General features: G+C 43.0%; 1 protein-coding gene across 3 annotated transcripts in view; it reads right to left on the bottom strand.

Annotated features, from left to right (window-relative positions):
• The window catches only part of MICU1 (mitochondrial calcium uptake 1), a 111033-nt gene that overhangs the window by 85907 nt on the left and 4406 nt on the right, over positions 1-20720 (bottom strand). For 2 of the 3 annotated variants that reach the window (XM_074924400.1, XM_074924397.1), the window contains exons 3-5: positions 19093-19134; positions 18463-18544; positions 10555-10716 (exon numbers count right to left, since the gene is read on the bottom strand). The exons of the other annotated variant lie outside the window; for it this stretch is intronic. In XM_074924400.1, coding sequence (XP_074780501.1) covers positions 10555-10716; positions 18463-18544; positions 19093-19114 — 266 coding nt within the window. In that variant the 5' untranslated portion in view covers positions 19115-19134. The remainder of the gene's footprint in view (positions 1-10554; positions 10717-18462; positions 18545-19092; positions 19135-20720) is intronic. 3 annotated transcript variants of the gene reach the window in all.

The following is a 20720-nucleotide window of genomic DNA, read 5'->3' as shown; positions in this document are numbered from 1 at the left end:
ACACACCAGCCTTTCCTTTCTGAAAAGGTCCTGAGCTTTTACTTGACAAAATATTTTCTTAAGTCTTACAGCAAAGCACCACCTTTAAGACCTTCACTGCACCAATCTTTCGGAGACAGGATCCAAAGCTGAGTCCTCCCCAAGAATCTTAAGATAGAGAAATTATTTCCCCAGAAGAGCCAGGCAGCTGATCTGTGTCTTGGAGCATGAAGTCCATGCTGGCACAGCTCCTAAAGCCTTTCCTGAAGGTTTAATCAGCACTGGCACATCCTTGTGGAGTTGTGGTTTTGGCTGATACGTAGTTTGCTAGAATAAACTGTGGCCAGATGAGGCTACACCAGCATTACAAGGAAAGCCCTTGTGTAGGCAGGACACCAGCCTTAAGTAGCTCTGAGAAAATCTCTTGGGAAAAGGTCCTGGGGACAGAACAGCAGTAGAAAATTGATTGCTTATCTACACAACCAAGCTATTCCATATTAAACATGCCAGAGAATAGCTGTATCAGTAAAGATTTGCTCCTGTAATGCTTGAATGACAACTAACAAACCAGGGAAGGGATAGATGAAATAGAAAATAAGACATTTTCAGCAAATCCTACGCATTCCTTCAATCCATCACGCTGTCAAACCAGTTGGCTACAGCAATACAGGCGTAGGCTGTTTGAATACAGTTGGCTTTTTTTCCCCACCTCTAGTTTATCCAGGTAATTAACTCTGCTCTACAGTTAGATCACCATCCCAGCATACAAGCAAGATGAGCTATGAGAATAAAGGCAGTTAGTAGTCTACTTCTCAAACAAGTTTTTAAACAGTTACCTGCCAGGCCACGGTCACAACTACTCCCTGAATTAACCATTGAAAGATCTGCTCTCTACATACAGCTACTACTCTGTGTATTATACATCCTTCACAACCATCCTCTGTTGAAATCCTTGGCTTCCAACAACTGCAGCTTCCATACTGTGCCCACATAAAGGAGCCTTTCAATGCAGATGTCAAAGTACAGCTGGAAAAAACCCATAGCTCCAGAAATACCCACACTGCTGGACTGCCATCAGCAAGTGAAGACTCTCCACCTCCTTTTCTGAAGAGGCTGCCTTTCCAATGGCATGCCTGTTGCTACAGCTTCTGCACAAAAGGGAAACGAAAACACAAAGACTCCCTTCACTGTGTGCCAAGACTAGCTGCCAGCCTGTCTTCATGGCCCATGCCTGCCCCAGATCCTAGCTGCCATACTTCAACTCTCACAGTCTTTTCAGGTATCTTTTTCCCCCTGAATTTGAGGCAAAGACCATATTTCCCAACTACTTAGTTATGTCTTCTTTTAATCCTTGGAGAAAGCCAACAATCAAACATAAGATGAGGTTCATCGTCCCCAAAGAAAACCACCTGGCTACCACAGAGGACTACTCTAAATTCTCACTTGGCAAATCATTCTTGGAGAAAGCCAAACGCACGCATCCATAGGATATACATCCACGAAGGATCCTGGGACTCACACCAGGCATTGGCACAATGCTCCACAGTTGCAGGTCTTCCAATTAGAGAAATCACCATCCCTCACTTATGAAGTATTTTTCTTTGAGTGACAGAAGCAGAACAGCGTGTTAAAATAACAAAGCCTTGTGCCACAGATAACAGTGTTGTTATTCTAATCCCGAAGGCAGTAGAGAAGTACTTAGCTATCAGATGCTGTTTAGTCTCAGAAGAAAAGTAAGAGACCTAGCAAGCTGGGCACTTCAGACAGGAAGGACACTGCCATCAAACAAGGAGCAGAAGAGAGGAATCCTCCCTGACAGATGTGTTCTTCAGTTGACTAGAGTTGCCACTCTCCCTGTATGTAAACATCTGGAAACATCTGAGTGAGGCTTAAAAGCTACTTAAAACTTCAGGTTTTCATATTGAAATATGAAAGCAAGCTTGGACACAACATTCATAAAAACAGTGAGGAGTTCTGTCTCATCCTCAGCTCAACCGTATTCAGCAACTAAATTAGTTAGCTGAAACTTTAATAAGAAATTAACCAGAAATGATGAAGATTCACAGCCCAATTTTTCAGCATGTCATGCCACTCACAAGACTTTTTACTACTTTGCTTCCTTCCCCATCTTTCACAGTACTTGACACTGACGTAAATTAGCGCAATGGATTTGTGGCAAGAGCTGCAGTGAACACACCAAAATTTCGGCAGGTTCCAGAGATGAACATGAACGATTAGATTGAGGAGACATCTCTGGATGTCAGCCATAGCCTAAAATAGGTCCAAGAACATAAGGAGACAGCAGTGTAGTCCACAAGATACGCACATCCTTCCTTTCACCCCAGCCAGCAGCAGGAACCTCCCCACAGAAAGCACCTTCAGCTACTGACAGGGCACTCCGCAAGGTGTGAGCTGCTGGACATTGCAGGAGTCATTGCTGGACCAACCCGAGAAGATCCAATAGGGAGCAGCAAGAATGGTTAAGGGTCTGAAACACACACTGTGGGAAAAACTGACCTAAATAAGTCAGATTGCTGTAAGAAAGATGGAAAAGAGGAAGGTGAGATAACTGTAATACATATGAAACAGCTGCTGCAGGACTGTTTTCTTGGCCCAGCATAAGATGCAGTACATGTGCTTAAAGACATCATAAGGGAAGAGACTTACACACTGGGGAGAGGAGGAGAAGCCTGTGCATACATACACAGGAAGAGTTTAATGTTAAGGACAGAGGAACACTGGAGTCAGCTGTCAGGGAAGATTTATTCCATCAGTGCTCTCTCTATCACCCGCAAATTGCTATAAATAGTGAGACAGCTGCCTGTCAGGACTAGCTCAGAGTCACCCAGCCCTGCCTTGGCAGCAGACCTGCTGATTTCTCACGCTCCCTCCCACTCCCCTCTTCCACAGCCCAGTTCAGGCACAGGCACCAGCATGTGGGTGCAGATGGACAAGCCAGAGAGTGAGGATCTCTGCTTTAAGCCCCTTCAAGGGGACTGTCCTGAAGATGAACCCAAAAGGTTTTCGGTCAGTCTCACCAGGTAACTCGGATCGGGGGGATACCATGCTGCTCCTTAGAGATGATTCCCGGATAGGCTGCAGAGAACAACTGCTTCACAGAGGCCGTCAACCCTAACGACACACACTGGAGCCATCCTACCAACATTACCCGAATTTCCTTGTAAACTATAAATACGTTAGTTTCTTAATCCAGGAGATGCTGCTTACATTCCCCAACAGAGCTCACTCCGAGCAGGGTACGGGGCTGTACCCCTGAGCTGCAGCCCTGACAGATGCACGCAGCTGCCACTCGGTTACATCTGCCACGCACAGAGAGAATCGAGCCTGTGCTCCTCACCCCTCAAATGCACTGCTCCCTTGAACTTCTCCTGGTCCAAACCGTACTTTGAAGGCTGACAGGCTCAATACCTTTTTTTGCACTCCCTCTAAAAAAAAAAAAAAAAAAAAGGTGGTTGCTTTCAGTCACAGCTGCAACTCCTGGGCACACAGGCAGCACAGCAAAGCAAGGTAACTGAATAAAACTGTGAGGCTGGCAGAGACGGTGAGAAGCATAGGATGACCACATGAACCCAGAAGGATCACAGCTGCCATCCTGTTCTGTAACCCTGGTGCCCTCCAAAAACCAGCAAGCTCACTGCTGTCACTCACCAGCATTTCTTTTCAAGGAAAAAAAATAATCTTAGGTTGGAAGAATAAGGGAGGCAAAGCAGTCTCTGATGCCACAAGATTTTTAAGGTGTCCTCAAACACAGAACAGCTTTTCTCTCCCCTTTTTTAATACTATTTTTTAACAATACTTGAGGGTGTGTATGAGCCTGACTTTCAGTTGGAAATTATGAGCAAGATCAACAGATACAAATAAGTGTGACTTAGGATGACAACTACTAACTGCTGAAGATTATTTTATTGGGTAGTCAAACCTTATACCCAAGGGTGAGAAAAATGCTATAACTGCTAAAACATACAAGGGAAAAAACTCACAACTTTAGTTCAGAAGAAAGTAAGCCCTGCAGAAATAAGAAAACAGAAAGATGGAAGAGAAAGTTGAATATACTCCATATAAAATGAAAAGGTATGTGGGCCACAAGATCCCTTTATGGGGGAAATGAGATCCCTTCAGATTTCTTCACTCCCATGAAACCTGGTCTTTGGCTAAAAGCAGACCGCAGGGGAGGATCACAGGAGATCAGAGACTGGGCTAACACATCACAGCTTTCAGGTCATACCACTGCTCACAACTGGAAGACCAGAGAAGGTCATTCCTGGTACCACTTCTTGCTCTGCAGCCTGGGATGCGTCCACACAGCTGCATGCTTCTGAGAGTCTGGCCTCACATTCCTGGGACAAAAGTCCCAACAAATTCAGCTGCAAGTCGAGGAGGGAGGAATTCCCCACTATGTCTATATTAATACCAATTAAAAACTGTTCTGCTCCTACTCTCGGGTATTTAATAGCATTATTCCCTTCCCAGCCAGTACCTCATGCAATCCCTCAGCCATTTTGACAGACTGAAAACTGATGGGCTATGTCACATTAAAGGAAGCCTCCTCAACCTCACAAGCCTTTTGTTCTCCTCAACGGGCCTCAGAAGCAACAGTAACACGTGATCCCATATGTGGCCTAGACCGCAAAAAAACCCCAAAGAACATATAGCTTCCACCAGCAAGTCTCAGCAACAGCCAACTACAGGAGACAGGTGAGGTTGAAGTCTGCCAGAGTAAAAAAAAAAAACACCAACAAAAAAATCCCTCCAAGGTTAGGCTAACTTCTGTTTTAAAGTCTTAATTAATGAGCATTACGTCCATCCCTGGTTTTCTCCCTTGCTTCCTCTCTGCAGATCCAACCTTTATCACAGCCCAGAAGGCAGCTGAGCCATCAGGTGGTGATGGACATTGAACGTCATAAGGAAGTGACAGTCATGACAAGGCTAGAACCTTAAAAGTATGACACTCAATGACTGCATTGGCACTTCCAAATCAGGAACTAATAAAAAAAAAAAAAAAAAGGTATTTACAATTTCTGTGCTTCTTCTATTGAGGCAGGAAATTAGTCTCGCTACTGCCCTCCCAAATGATGTGACTTCTTGGAGAGAAGTTGCCTTCCAGATAGCTACTGGAAGGCAGCCAACGTGCTCCTGGGATGAGGGCAAGGTGAGCAGGTATTTTTAGTTATTCGGTGCAAAGGGGAAGCAGCAGGCGTGAACTTGGCCACCAGAGGGCACCCGTATTTTTAAGAAAAGATTAAAAAGTACCGGCTCCAGTGACATTAAAGATCCAGGGTTCAAACAACACTTACCCTGTTAAGAGACACAGAATGCAAAGTGTTGTCCCCATAAAGTCACAGCAAACCAAGACAATTCGGGAAGCAGTGTCTTGCATTTCCACCTGGCTTCCCTGCACAAATCCCTGCTCTGCTTTGCTGTGCAACATTTGAATAAGGTATTATGAACATGTGTGATCAAACGCCAGGGCTCTGCAGGCTCAGGGCAATACCTGTGCTTTAAGCTCTGCAGGTCAGCTGAGGTCACTCCCCCCCACGGTAGTTCAGACGTTTCCCTAATTGAGTCCAGTTTTGACTTTGGCTCATTCCCCAGCATCAGATTCTTTCCTTCCCCTGATGCTCATGGGTAAAATTATGAAGCCAAAAGCTACCTGAAAGGACACAATGCTTTTTCAAGACACCACTCATAGATCAATGTGCCTTCAAGCCTTAGGAGAAAACCCTCAGCAGAGCAATCCCAAGGATAGTCTCTTGAATCTGTCACCTTTCACAAAGAATTAAAAAAATGGAGCAGAGCTCTCAAAAATAACCTCACATGGATAATGCCTACATTTTTTCATCTTTTCTCTCCTACATCAGGTTAAGTAGTACCTGACACATCTATAGCTATAAAACAGGTTTCTCCCCCTTTGGCTGTGATTTATGTGGTTTCCTTTGTTTTACTAGAACAAAGATTTTTAAAGCCTCAGTTTCAGCTGGCGTAAGATATTTCCAGCAATTCTGCCATTAAAAATGTATTCTAAGCAAGTTACTCTAAAGCCCTTAAGACACTGATGCAAAAAAGCAATGCATTCTTAAACAGAGTTAGCTAAGGGCTGATCTAGGCTTCAAAATTAATTCCAGGAGCACTGATGGAAAAAAGCCAAACACAAAAAGCAGTGAAGGTCAGCTGAGCAAGGAAGATGAAGGGTCTTTCCTGCAAAGGACCTTCCAGTAAAGCAATTGGGCACTTGATACAAGACGGCCGGAGGAGAAAAGGGTGGAGGAAGAGAGGAAGAAATGGTAAAGATGGAATGAAATCTGCAGAAGTGGCATCCAGAACCTGAAAGGCCTAGCTTGCTGGTGAGGAGTGGAGCCTGAAAAAGAAGAGCTTGTAACAGAAATGAGAATATACTGCGCCAGGGCTGGGAGAGGGGTATCTCAAGCTAAATTACTTCAGTTTATGCACAGGATAGGACAAAGGGCAGAAGAGCACAGAATAAGGCCAAGGGAATGCAGGAAAGTAAGCCTGGGTACTGCATTAGACACAAACATGCTGGTAGCAAAGGATCTTGTTAAGCAACCTGCAGAGCAACACAGATGCCTTGCCCTTATTCTTACTGCTAATGTATTTGTGGAAGGATAAGAAATTGAGCATAACTAAAGTACTTCCAGTCATTCAAGAGCAGCACTGGTAAGACTCCACTCAGAGGTCCTTCTGTGCTCCCCAAAGGTACATTTGCTCCCCTATTTCATTCAATACTAGGTTGACTGAATGACAGGCTTCAGCACTGAAATGCCAGTTTAAGTGCTTACAGATGTCCACTGCCCACAGAGTCAGCCAGGAAGGTTTATGACATGAATCTATCTGTGGCCATTTAATAACGTTCCAAATGGGTATTTGGAACTACAAATACAGAACACAAGCTTTACATGAGTGCTAGTAACAGAGTATTTTTCATAAACATCAAGCTCGCCTCAAACTGTGAGGTTCAGTACTACTCATATATTAATGTCTCATTTAGATTAGCCAATGACTACACCAAGATTTATTTCAATTAATTAATTCAGTTCATTATACCAATGCCCAGATAGTTAATTGCTTCTGTTGCCAGCTGGAGATCCTCAGAGTTTAAGTTATTGCTTAGAACGGATAAATTTCATTAGCCTTCTAAGCTCAGTTACTTGCATTGCTGAAGTATTCTTCACAGTGGAACAGAGCAGCATTAGCTTCTCCTGTCATGTAATTATTTCTATGAAATATATTCCACCAAAAACAGGCAGCAGGAGCTCCAGAGGACAGCAAAGGCAACAAGACCAACACTCGCCTGCAACAGATGGCTATGCAGAAGGCTATGCACAGATGCAGATCAAACATGAGGATCCCACCAACCCACCTCCCATCTTATGAAACACAAAATAAGTCCTTCCTGTCTTGCATCATACAACCACTGGGGCTTTTTATATCTATCTTTCCAATCCTTGACTTCTCTACCTTTGTGGGGGCTCTCTTGCCCCAGCACTGACTTCTGATGTTGCTTAAGTGTATCGTACAGAATCATTCTGAAATACACTGGGTTTGGGTTACAAATGACAGAAGCCACCTGAGAAGTCCTGTCTTTCTTGATGCTAAGTAGTGGAAAAGCTAAGCTCACCACCATATTAATCCCTTTCAGCAAGGTTCACCATCATCAGAAGTATGGGAAATTTGTTCTGAAATAGAAGGTTTGGAGGTTTTTTAAGTACTGATAAGTGATGCAGTGCTGCTCCCAACATGGCAGTAGAGAAGAGTTGGGGCATTTACATAAGGGTTTATGCAAATGACAAAAAACCCCACAAGTCAGATATTCTTTTCCTTTTATTACTGCTCCTCCTCTAACACTGCATCATCATCTACTTACCTAGCCTAAGAAGCGTAAGATTTTTCAACTGCTTCTTGATTCAGCCTATTACATCTTTAATGCCTTCACTGTAATGAATAATATTTATAAGAACACAAGAAGGGGAAGACAACACTCACCTTAGAAGAAAATTTCACTGACAGCCTGCAGGAGAGCATCCCTTACTGCATTTCCTACTCAGAGGGCAATGAAGTGCCTCGACTCATTAACAAACCACCCAAGGTTAAGCAGAATATTAGCAGGCACACATTCCTCAGAGTCATTTGCCATCAAAGGGACAGTAAATCAAAGGGAGAGTAATTCTCTGTGATGCTAAGAGAGCCACACTTCGGGACTGCTGGACCCCTCAGAGACTAACTGTGCAGGGCAGGAGTTCCATATCACAACAAAAGCACAGCTGTTCCACTAACCAAAGGCAAACAAGCATCATAAGTCATCCCTATGACAGACTAACTGCACCAACAGAAATGGTTATGCAAAGGACCTCCCAAATCTTGCTTCCCACTTAAATACCACTGCAACATTTAATAAATCAAAATTGCTTATTACTAAGTGTAAATACTCAGATGCACATGGACGTTTCTCTTTGTAGTCTATAAATTACATTTTCAATGGCACTTGGCTTATTTGATCCCTGTGCTACATGTATTATATATTTACCTTTTACAACTAATTCATTATACTTACTGCTACTTATTGTAATAACTCAGGATGTAACTACCTGAATAACCCAGGATGTCACTACGAACATTTTGTGATCACCTACACTTATTCTTAAACTGTACTAAACACCCAATCTATGTATTGTGAAAGACAAAGGAGACTTGCAGTTCTTCATCACTCACTCCTTTAAACACAACGTTAAAATGCCTATTTGAAAGTCTGTTTAAAACTTCTACAGGTGTCAGTATGAAGTATATTCTACACCATATATCAGTTTTGTTCCTCCTCTTATTCAACAGCTGGATGGCAAGTAATTAATTACGTGAATATCATAAGCCTGGATGCACTTCTATTTTACAGTTACCGACATGTGGATTTATTTTACATCTCATATAGGAAAGGAATACTTTAAAGTCTGTACAATTCTATTTAGTGCTTTACGAATTTATAAAAGATAAAGGAGACAGAGCAAGGAAAGAAAACAAATAGTAACAGCAAGCCAAATCTCTCCAGATTGATCAAGACTGGGGAGATCACAGACCAGCTACTCCAAAGAGGCTGCCCCTCTCCTGTATCCGATTTCTGTCAGCACTCTCAGCTGAGCAAGGTCAAGCCCAGCCACATTGCCCAGGGGCCTCCAAGGAACAGCCAAGTACTGCAGGAGCCAAAAATCACTCCCTGAAATCACCCCTGACCTAGCATTCCACATACCATTAGCAGCTCTCTGCTGCAGGAAGCACCTTCCTCCTGATAAAAGGCAAACCTAACAACTGACAATTTGGCTGTTTTCAAGAGCAGGAGTGAATCTGCTGCAGGAGGGAGTTATTAACTCACTGTCTTTGGGACAGCATTACGTAGGACATGATGTCCTACCTACTTTACAGTCATGCTGAAGATATTTTAAGTGGAAAAATCCCTGCTCGCTTTCCTGCCTGAAAAGGGGTGTTATCCTGGCCATCCCCGCAGAGGCATTCAGGTCTTGGGGATAAAGAGGCACTACAAAACTGCAGATTATTAGCAAAACGCAGCATAAGAATTCACTGTGCTGGATCATGGTGTTCTTCCTCAGCCTGAGCAACTCCTTTTAGGAGATATCAAGGTTTGACAGCTCTAGGAACAGCCAGAAAAATTACCATCACCTTCCTCCTGTTGCATTAAAACTAGAGCCTTCTAGCCACCTCACAGGTGAGGAGAGAGCCAGCAATAAATCACCTAAATATTGCAATGAGAATAAGGTTTTCAGTGGAATATATGGTTTTCAGTGAAGACTTGATTTTTCAGACTCCAACTGCAGCCATGAGCTTGAGCAACACTGCTGGTGTCACGCTGCTGCCACGTTTTGAGGGAAGAGAAGGGAGCCCTTGATATACTTCTAACGTGACACGGGCCCAGGGTCCAGTGAAGGTCACCTCAGACAAGCACAAATATCCCCCTTCTTCCCACAGCTATGGAAACAAGCTTTGAGCCTCACGGCCCATGAGTAGGTGTGCTCAGACTCTGGCCCTCAAAACCCATAAAGTCCTGCATGCAGCTACGTTACCACCAAAAGATGGACTGTGCCCTTCTGAACAGAACACAAAGAAAACCCAAGCAGGATCCCCTGGCCAAGTGTGTTGTCCCTAACAGCCCTCCCAGAAGCTCAAAGCATGACATTTTCACCGAGCTTGGTCAAGTCAACTGATTTCTCTTCACACACCACACAGCATCATCACACAGGGGAAAGCCAGGCAGCAAACCCCACCAAGAGCAAACAGCCCACGGGAGGACAGCTACAGAGGAAGACTCTTCAGCCCTGAGCTTTTTCACATCTCTGACTACTCACAGCAGCAAAGCAGCACCCCACAGGGAGTCACCAACAGCCATTCCTTCCCTGCAGCAGAGGCATGACAAGCAGTACACTTTACAAAGTCTCCCACAGATCTTAAACCCGTCTGCAGGTACTTACCACAGGACTAACGCAGCGTTGAGTCCTCGGGCAAAAAAATAAAAACCAAACAAACAAAGAATATTACCTCTGCCAAAGGAATCTGGCACTTGCTGTCGTGGCAGCTGTCCCTACGAAAGCCGCCACCACAAGCCTACGCCTGGTCCTGGGGTGATGTGCTGTCCCAAGGTAACGCCGCGAAACAGAAGACAGCCCTGCTGCAATGGGAAGAAATCGAAGGCGAAACATCCTGTCAAGTAAGAACACCACGTTAGTAAAGCAACAAACGGTTTCCAGTCAGGGACTCTCACACTGACCCTGAACCAGAAATTTCCTCACATTTTTTCTAAAATAGGAAAGTTACAGAAAATAACTGTCACAGATGTTTATGAGCTGTTCTGAAATAGGCGTGTAACCTAATAAATACCAAATTATGAGTACCACATACTGGCATACACCTGGCTGACACACCTTGCTATCACATCCCAACTACTTACTCAGCTGCTCTTACAACGTTTTTCAAATTCCTCTTCAGCTTTTCCCCAGCACAATTCGTTAAGAGGAAATATTTGCACTGTCCCACTCAAATGCCAGGGCATGGAAGATGTAGGTAGATCTTACAAGAAACTAAAGCGAATAAGAAGCCTTGGCTAGAGGGAGAGACACAGCTGGATTTTAAAAGGCAAATTAAACCAAGTAACAAGCAAACCTACCAAATGAAACCCAACCGTGTTATTTTAAATTTCCCTATGAAAACCCTACTGTTCCTAAATCACTTTTTTAGTTAGCCTGGAGCAAAACATTTATATTCCACTTGAAGTTTAGGGCAAGTTTCAAAGTGTCAAAACTTGTAAAATACAATCCATACTCTGTAACACACACAACGGTACAGAGACAAATGGGAAACCAGAGCTACAAATCTCAACATTATTACAACAGCGAAATCTGAACCACAGAAATGTCACCTCATCACACACCAGCTACAGGAGACAAAGCAATTTTGCTAGCTCACAAGATTGAAGGCAAAGGATAAATGTTGCCTTTGAAAAAGAAAAGGTGATGCATCTTTTAATGAAATAAAGGTTTTCTTTCTAACTGATGCAAATTCAATTTTCCAATTGCAGGGTCAGCCTTAAAAAAAAATTGGCAACAGCATGGTAAAAGAATTCAAGACCAGCAAAAACACTGGAAGTAGAGAGCAGGGAAGCAGTGGCCCAATTTTCTCCTTTTGTTTCCCATTCTTCCTGTTCTAATCAAATACTCCCAGCCAGCAAATAATCACAGAACACAAAAATAAAGTTGCATCTGTTGGTTTCTATCTGCTTTTGCAACACAAGATGTCACCGTGCCATTCTGCTAAACCATTAACGAAAATCTTGGGACTGTTTTACACAAACACATCTCACGTGTGGTGTGTTAGGCCATTTCAGCTATAAAGAGTTGAATACATTGCCACCCTTTTCCGCCAGTTAAAGCAACATGAAGCTCAGGATTTCATCATGCAAACCAGTGATGTGAACTTAGAGAGGGGAAGAGAGGAAGAGGGAGCGAAGACACATATAAAATATTCAGCAGATAATTCTGAGTGCCAGAGCTCAATATCTTTTAAGGCAAGAAGTGGTGGACATGCGCCTGAAGGCTTCTCAGCACAATCAAGAAATAAGTAATGAGGGGAAGGAAAGCATAGATAATGAAAAATCATTAGCAAATCTCTTGTCAGTGATTTTTCATATCATATCTGAGCGTTTCGCACAGTTCTGGGACAAGGGAGGTGGGATGGAGCATCAGCAGGCGACAGCAGGATGGGATGGAGGGGGCAACACTGCTCTTGCTGGGTAGGACAGAGTTCTGGAATGTCTGTTCCTCACCACCCCTGTTTATGGGCAAGTACCACCAACTCCCTGCTCACAGCTAGTCCATCTGAAGAGCATCCATTTTATATTCAACTGTGCACTGGTAAAAACCCAGTTTGCAGCCGGCATTAACATTTTGTTTATTCCTTTAAAAATAAATAAGCTTAAAGTTTTAATGGAATACAGCCAGCCAACAGCGCTTATTCTATCTATTGCAGTTCTGAACAACAGAAGATTTTGTTATGAAAAGCAGCTTGTCTCAAATTTAAAGTTATTTACACCCTACACAAACCTGATGTTTCCATCTCATCTCCAGGGATGAATTTGTTACATATGCAGAGAAAAATCTGAAAGTGTTATTTTCACCAAGAAGCTAATGTTGCCCTTACTTGGGTTCCCTGTCCTAATTACAGCTTTATATGCAAAAGATGTAATGGATAAGGAAAGTGTTGCCAGCATCATTTAATCAGTCAAAATGAAAATCAAGCCTCACAGTGCTTACTTTTGAGCTTGAGGAGATTTTTACAAAATTTCAGATTGTTGGCTTTAGTACTGCATAAATGTTTGCTTTGTCTGAGCCCTAAGAAAAACTAAATTATCTGCTTTGTCCAAGTAATCTCCATCCCGGATGGTGCTGGGACATTCATCCAGACAGTGCTCACTTGGTAGAAATTGCCCGAGAGAGCTGGAAGCAGGCAGTTCCCATAATAACCCTAAAATAAAGAGTAACCTTATCTCAGAACAAGAAAAAAGCACTTTGGAAGGTGAATTTTCCATGCTTTCCATTGCAATTTTACAAACTCTCATGGTTGTTTTTTTTAATTAAACCAAAAGCACCATGATATTTGATATGTTTTGTTAAAAGCTCCAGGCATTTAAGTCAAGATCACTTGAGAAAGCTGGTGCTTACTTTCTAAAAAATTAAAAATGAGCATCTTGCCCTAACTACAGCAATGAAAAGCTTAACACTGCAGTATGATAAGGAATAAAGCTGAGATAAAGTATAAAACTACCAAGAACCGATGTGATTACAGCTTACAATAAGAAACAACCTCAAACCTTGCATGATTTAACGCAATAAATGATTTTAAACGGGATGAAACTAGGTAGTTCAGAGGAAAAAAACCCTGCAAAATACTGAAAATAAAGATAAAACATAGAAGTTACCATGATGTTCTAGCATTACTGCTACAAGGAATCTCCAGATCATAATTTTGTTTCTAAGAGATAAGCCAGTCCTATCTTAAGTGCTTGCTCAGAACAGCTCTACAGTTACTTCCAAAGATCAAATTAATATCCTTGGATAAAAGAAATAGTTGGGGCTCTCTTTCTAGAAAGGAATTACATATCTGCTTTTATTTATGCCACAAGACATGGGTATTATTTTTTAAGCAGAAGGGTCAGCTGACAGACTTGAAAATTTAAAACCAAAACTTTTGTTGACTGTCTCCTCCACTATTAAATATGAGTTACTCCACCAAAACCCAAACCTCAGAGCCAAACATTCAAAAAACTAAAAAAAAATAAAAAAAATAAAAAAAAAATAAAAAAAAATCCACCTCTCATCCCAAATGCCCACCAAAAGGGATGTGACAACCCATCCTGGTACCTGGCTCTCTCTGTCCGCTTCGGCACCACATTTTCATGCCCCAGGTCTGTGGTTTAAGCTGTGTTTCTGCCCCAGCTGCTGCAGCAGCTCTCACGGCCATGAGGCAAGGCTCAGGGCCCTGCTCTATGGGTCCATGCAGCTGGCAAGATGCAACAGCATAAAGCCTCATGTATTTGTAATTCAGCATTAAACGTGTTAGCGTCTGACATCCAGGAAACCCACAAACCCATTAAGAAAAGTACCGCTTCCCATCTGAGACACAATGGGCATCATTCAAACCGAGGACATCCAGATCGCTTTAAAAGAAGAAATGTAAAATTATTTCAACAGCTATATACATTCTGGCTTGATGTGGATGTTTTATTTCCCTAAACAACAATCCTCTGTCTGCTGACCTGTTTTGCAAAGAAATTCAGACAGGCGCTCCACTTCCCCCCCTGCCACATCCAGAGCATCACGTGCAGCCCTGGATTTTTTCAGTGCACATAAGAATTGGCAAATCCCAACGCTCTCACATCCTTTTTCAGATACCCAAAAAAAGAACAAAAAACCTTACTCCCATTCTTCCAGCACCCTAATTAACTGACAGTTTCAAGACTGAAAGCACTAAGTAGCCCAGCCTCAGGAAAAGGGACTTCTTTGCACTTGGATACCCCACAGCACTGAACTTCTTGTAGTCCTTTCCAGCAATCCACAACAGGCTCAGTTTTTAATATGAAACACGCTTAAAGCAGCTTTTTGATGTTGAAGCTGGCCTCAGTGGCACAAGCATGTAAGAGGGAGAACAGTAACTGAATAAGCTGATAGGTGTTTAATTTTTAATCAGAGAAGGGTTCACTGGCACTTTTTATTTGAACAATTTTACTAGGACTTGGTAAGCTCGCGCATTAGTGCAAAATGTCAAATGTAAACTTAAATGAAAAATACTGTTATGTAGTAAGATCTCAAAAAAAGAGATTTGCATTTATGAGGCATTGCTTAGGCATAAAAACTTCTGCAGGGACTGGCTGAGACAGAGTCACTAAGAACTGAAAAAGCTTTCTGGAGTCGTATGTTTATTCAAAAGCAAAATTTTACATTGCCAGAGCACACCAAGACATCCTGACCCAGCAGCCGCTGCAGGAAAATTCCTCACCTATGTCCCATTCAGGCCCTGCCCATCAGTTATAGCTCACCCCTGCTCACTGAAGTCAGCAACGCTGCCTCCAGAAGGCGTGGGGTGCCCTGAAGCACAGAGCCAGCAGCACAAGAGCACAGGCCTCAGCTCTCCTGCCTCTGTTTTCTCAGGAAGACTGTTGGGAAGTGGGGAAGGAAAAAATGCAGTGGGGAAAAAGTACAACACAAGTCCAACGGGACGGAAAAGTCAAGACACAATGAAAAGCGCAAAGCAATCAGGAGAGAAGTTTCACCACCAATGATAATATAGAAATACTTAAAATAATCCAAGATACATAAATCGGAGGGAAAACCTCTCAACATCAAATCTGCCTCCACCAAAATTAAGTTATTAATTCTGACTTCTCCTTCCCCCAGTTCTCCATACTTTCCATTTACAAACTAGTACCAGTGAGAGAGATTTGTCAAGGAATTCATACAAAGGGTGCCCAGAGGCGGATTCCAGCTACCAAGGCATCTGGATCCACTCCTTCCCTCATCCCCAAGAGACCAAACTGCTCCTGCTGTTTCTCCCCTCCCATAACTCCAAATTTTCACCTTACCCAGTGCAATTTTCAGATAAAAAATTACTCACATTACTGAAATTATTAGCTTATTAAGACACATAAATCCGTTTTGAGAACAAAAATGAAATCTAGCAGCAAAAGTCATTACTTCTCAGGTATGAGACTGGGGCAATATTTAACCACATTAATTTCACTAGAGAGGGGAATCACATTTGCTTCGGAGCACAGTTCAAACTGATGGAGAGTCTATGAAGCATCAATCGATAACACGCTGCCAGGGCTGCAGCAGAAACCTAAGCCATAGCGTGGCAATTTCTTTTTAACTGTCATTGCAGTAAGCGTTCACCTCTTCCTAAAATCCTCAGCCCTGAAAATGCACACTTCCAAATTCTACAGCTCTGTAACTACACCCAACCATCACTTTTCCTCCCCTTGGGGACGATCAGTGCTGTCTCTCAAACAGCCAGGATTTAGTATTGACCCTCATTCTGCTGTGAATGCAGCTGCTATTAAAGCCATACTACCGCATTTCATCACGTATTTTAAAATTCAGTCTAATGTTGCACTACCAACATGTCTTGGTGTTCTTCAATCACCTTGCTATTGATGGGCTTATTTACCATAAAGATTTACCAGGATGATATCCATTAAGACTCCATTATTAATGTCATCCTCATCTCACAAGTCGCTTTATTCTGCCAAATTGATCATTTAGCATCGTAAGACACAAAGTGAAAACAAACGAGCAAAATCACGTCTAGTTTGAATCCGACTCATTAAACTACCACTTTTATACACAGGTGTTCTTCTCCTCAATTTAATGCATACATCCTTACTATTAGTTATATTTAAATTAAGGAAAATGTAGGTTTCTCTGTTACTATCAGTTGCTCGAATTCCTCCCCTATTTTTAAGCTCCACATACTCACACCTAGGCTCTCAGGGCTTGAAAACAAAAGGTCTGTTAGGAACCTCAGATCATCCTGAGAGAGCAAGTCCTGTCCAAAAGAAATAACCATACTTCCTTGGGCTGTACAAGTCACCCATGCTGATTTCTACCAAGACTGCTGCCACAGGAGCTTTGCCTTAGACCCAAGTACAGGGGCCAGAGAAGCATCACAAGCCAAAAGCACTGCCACACAGAGCCTAGATTAAAACAGACAAGACTTTTACAAGAATTTTATTGGTCTTCAGTGCTAAGTCAATTGGGAATATGCACATAGGACTTTTGATTTAGCTTTAATAAGGCATTATTAGTAAGTGCAACTGGATTATTCATCAGGGTGTGGGTCAATAGCTAGCTTGGTCTTAGACTTCCCTTAAGAGGGAGACAGGAGTGTTTACTCACTGGAGAAGGATCTTTGCCCATGTGCCTTCAAATACTTAAAGTATGTTTAGGATAAAGGCTTTGGTGTCAACTAAAATGGCAGGAGAAACGTCACTTGGCAAGCTCAGCAGGAACCCCAAATCCAACCTATTAGCTGAGCCACCAGAGGACTTGTGAGCAGATGCAGCCACCATGAACTGAAGCCTTTTGAGAAACAAATAAAAAAATGAGCATACCCAAACAAAACAAACTGGTCACATCTGTTACAGCAGCACTGAAAATAGCATCTTCAGCAAGAGTAGAATACGTGCTTTCTACTTCCTAAGCACAGTAGGTTTTTAAGTGGCAACCATAATCTTCCACAGAAATGAATGCTAAATGCTGCTTTTTTCTGGTTAAAATTTTCCTTTCCCCTTCTACCCTCAAAAGGCAGCCTATTCCTTGGGCTTTCCTACCTAGAAAACATTACAGTAAACCCCAGAACTGACAAACTCGCTAGTATCATCTCCATAGAAGGTGAAGATTAACTAACAGACCTGTAAAAACAAAAACCAAACAAAAAAAAAACTTATCTCAGCACTTATTAAGGATAATGACCCTGTTTCATGAGCTACTTGTACATTAATCAGTCTAATGTGAAATGTTCTTTTTCCAATCACTACTCCCAAATAATCAGGCTGTCTTTGCAAACCAGCCACATGAGCAGCTGCACCAAAGTGGAGGCATTTTCACTGAAGGAAAAGAATTGCACCGAATTGAAGAGCAAAGATTTATCAGAGAACTGTTGGCAGAGAGGTAGAAAACATAACACGTTTTTCTTTTTCTGTAGAAAGTTACAGGCAGCAGACATAGAATTGCTTAATGACCTGAGTGATTTAACTTGGCTTGCACAATCTGTGTCCATGGGATGTGACTTTCCTGAGAAACTTTTTGTACCAAATGGAAAGACTGTCCTTGAAGCTCCTGCCCCTTCTCCAGCCAACAGCCACCTACCGGCATGTACCTTACAATAACAAACAAAAATAAACCTCGAGCAGTTAAAGTAGATTTAAGAGATATTTATGGCCCACTTGGCTCTAAAAAACCTGGCATTAATTCTTAATGAATAAACATGTGTTCCTCAAGAAAATAATGCTGGAAGAGAAAAATTTAAGTAGGCTGAGGAGAAAGCAAAAGCCTCACTAGGCTCTAAAGTTGACAGTTCAGCAGGCTTGAGTTATCTGCAGATGCATGTCCAGCTTCAGAAAAAGTTTCTTTTTGGTGGTAGACAGGCAGCAAATCATTTCAGAATTTGACATGGTGAATTCTGTACCTCTTTTCCTCTCTGACAAGGAAGATTTGGGAGCCCACTGAGGACTTGAATTTCAGTATCACCGTACATAAATTTTCCCGTTTCCCATTCTGGCTTTTAAACAGAAACATCACCTACCCCAGCCACTGCCACTTCTTCAGAAAATGCCTCTCCTGCTCAAAGAGCCACACTTCCATAGCACATATCCAAAGACATTTTAAATAAAAATCTTACTGAAACAAAAAGTTACAGCATCTGTGTTTCATCCACCAGACAGTGATTTCTTGGGAATTCAAGAGAAGACCACTGGTTCCCCCTAAAAAAGGAGAAGCAAGTCTGAGCCACTGCTCTTGCTTTTCTAGCAACACATTACTAGATTAGCTTGAACTTCAGAGAGAAAAAAGAACATGGATAAGTCTGGCTAATGCTTTGTGCTTTCAGACCACAACCCAAGCAGCTCACTTCCAGCATGAAAAAGCCAGCAACAAACACCCAGCTCCATCCAAGGCGGCAAGGCAGACTGCACACAGGCTTAGGTGCTGATCTGGAGCAAACACCCCACCAGGCAGAGGACCAGAGGAGTCACAGTGCCTGACCACTACCCCCCACCACCGCCCTCCCTGCAGCCAGGAAACTAAAAAGCAAAATACCCATCAGCAGACGAAGGAGTTTTACTTGATGGTCCACCAAAACCTCAGCCATCAGAAAAAAAGGGGATTATATATTACAGAAATAGAAACCCATAGTTACAGACTAAGACGAGGTGCAAAGAAACATCTCCACATCTCAGTGCTGTCAGGGTTTAAACTACCAGAGTGGGGCAAACTCCCAGGCAACTAACTCCTGTATACAGCAAGCACATACCTGGTGCACACACACATGCCATCTACTGCAGCGACAGTCCTCCTGTTAAAGAAAACACCAACTGGCATAAGGCAGACACCAATTCCTGCAGATCTTCCTTGTGTCTGTATCATAGATATCATTTTAGTGGAAAAAAATGCAACTCATCTTCTAGCTCTCGAAGCAAAAATGCCAGAGATGGAAAGTTTGCCTCAAACTAATGAAAAAACAGATATTAAAGTGGTGGCACATACACAACTAGTCTATACAGATATTGGGTCTGATTGTGAAGTTGCCAAAGACCAGCTCGGTCTGCATCATAGACCAACACGCTACAAATTACAAACACACACGGATTCACAGGTCTCATGTTTCAAGCACAGGTCAGCTGCAGTGTTGCTCATCTCAAACCAGGATCTTCTTTCTTGCTATCTGGAGGAGGACCTTGGGCTTCATTTCAAAATTCTAACAGTAAGAGAAAAACCTAAGAATGTGAGCTTTAGAGACCCTGAAGACTTAAAAGAAACCCCCCACGCAGAGAAGCCAACTTTTTCCTGTCTACAAAACACAGTCTGAAAACCATTACTTTAAGCCAATGACTTGTTTTGCTGTGGTGACAATTTGTCACAGGCTGCAGGGACAGAAAGGAAACCCTGTAATGAATCAAAGGCTGTTCATGCAGAGCATTTAAAGCCACATATTCACCACCCTTATAAACCAGCACAAGCAGCTGGGCTGCCCCCAGCTGCGCCTTCCCACCTTGTGCTGTCCCCAGCACAAAATTCCCAGTTACAAGGATCAGCACTTTGGTTCACTCTACCCTCTCCTACCCAACATCCACAGCACTGCCATCCCAGACAAGAGGATCTCTTCATATGGTGGTACGGCTAGCTCCGGGTAATTAAAAGCTGCTCTCAAAAGATCTTCCATCCAGAATGCATGGAAGGAAACTCCATGGCAGGTTTCTTAGACCAAAAAAAAAAAAAAAAAGTCTTTGCACTCAGACAAGGTAGCAGACAAAATAACCCAGAATTTACTAGACAATGACTTTTCGGATAACCCTGCAGAAGACACAGTAAAAAATTGCATGATCTGAACAGTCAAGCTGTCTATTTTTTCTGTTTTATAGTATCTTAAATCTTTCACTAAGAGTCAGGCTTGCTGAAGACTTTTGGACAGTATGTGCTTAGGCAGACAAAGTGCATTTCATAGAACCACAGGGTGGTTAGTGTTTGAAGGGACCTTAAAGATCACTTAGTCCCAACCCCCTGCCCTGGGCAGGGCCACCTTCCACCAGCCCAGGTTGCCCAAAGCCCCGTCCAACCTGGCCTTGAACCCTGCCAGGGAGGGGGCAGCCACAGCTGCTCTGGGCAACCTGTGCCAGGGCCTCACCTCCCTCACAGGGAAGAATTTCTTCCTCATATCTAATCTAAATCCACCCTCTGTCAATTTAAAATGGTTACCCCTCATCCTATCCCTACACCCCTGATCCAGAGTCCCTCCCCCCTTTCCTGCAGCCCCTTTCAGCCCTGGGGGGCCGCTCTAAGGTCTCCCCGCAGCCTTCTCTGCTCCAGCTGAACCCCCCAACTCTCCCAGCCTGTCCTCACAGGGGGGGCTCCAGCCCCTGAGCATCTCCGTGGCCTCCTCTG

This window comes from Athene noctua, chromosome 21, assembly GCF_965140245.1.
Source record: "Athene noctua chromosome 21, bAthNoc1.hap1.1, whole genome shotgun sequence".
Taxonomy (NCBI): domain Eukaryota; kingdom Metazoa; phylum Chordata; class Aves; order Strigiformes; family Strigidae; genus Athene; species Athene noctua.
Note: the sequence above shows the minus strand (reverse complement) of the source record. Positions and strands in the feature narration are given on the sequence as shown.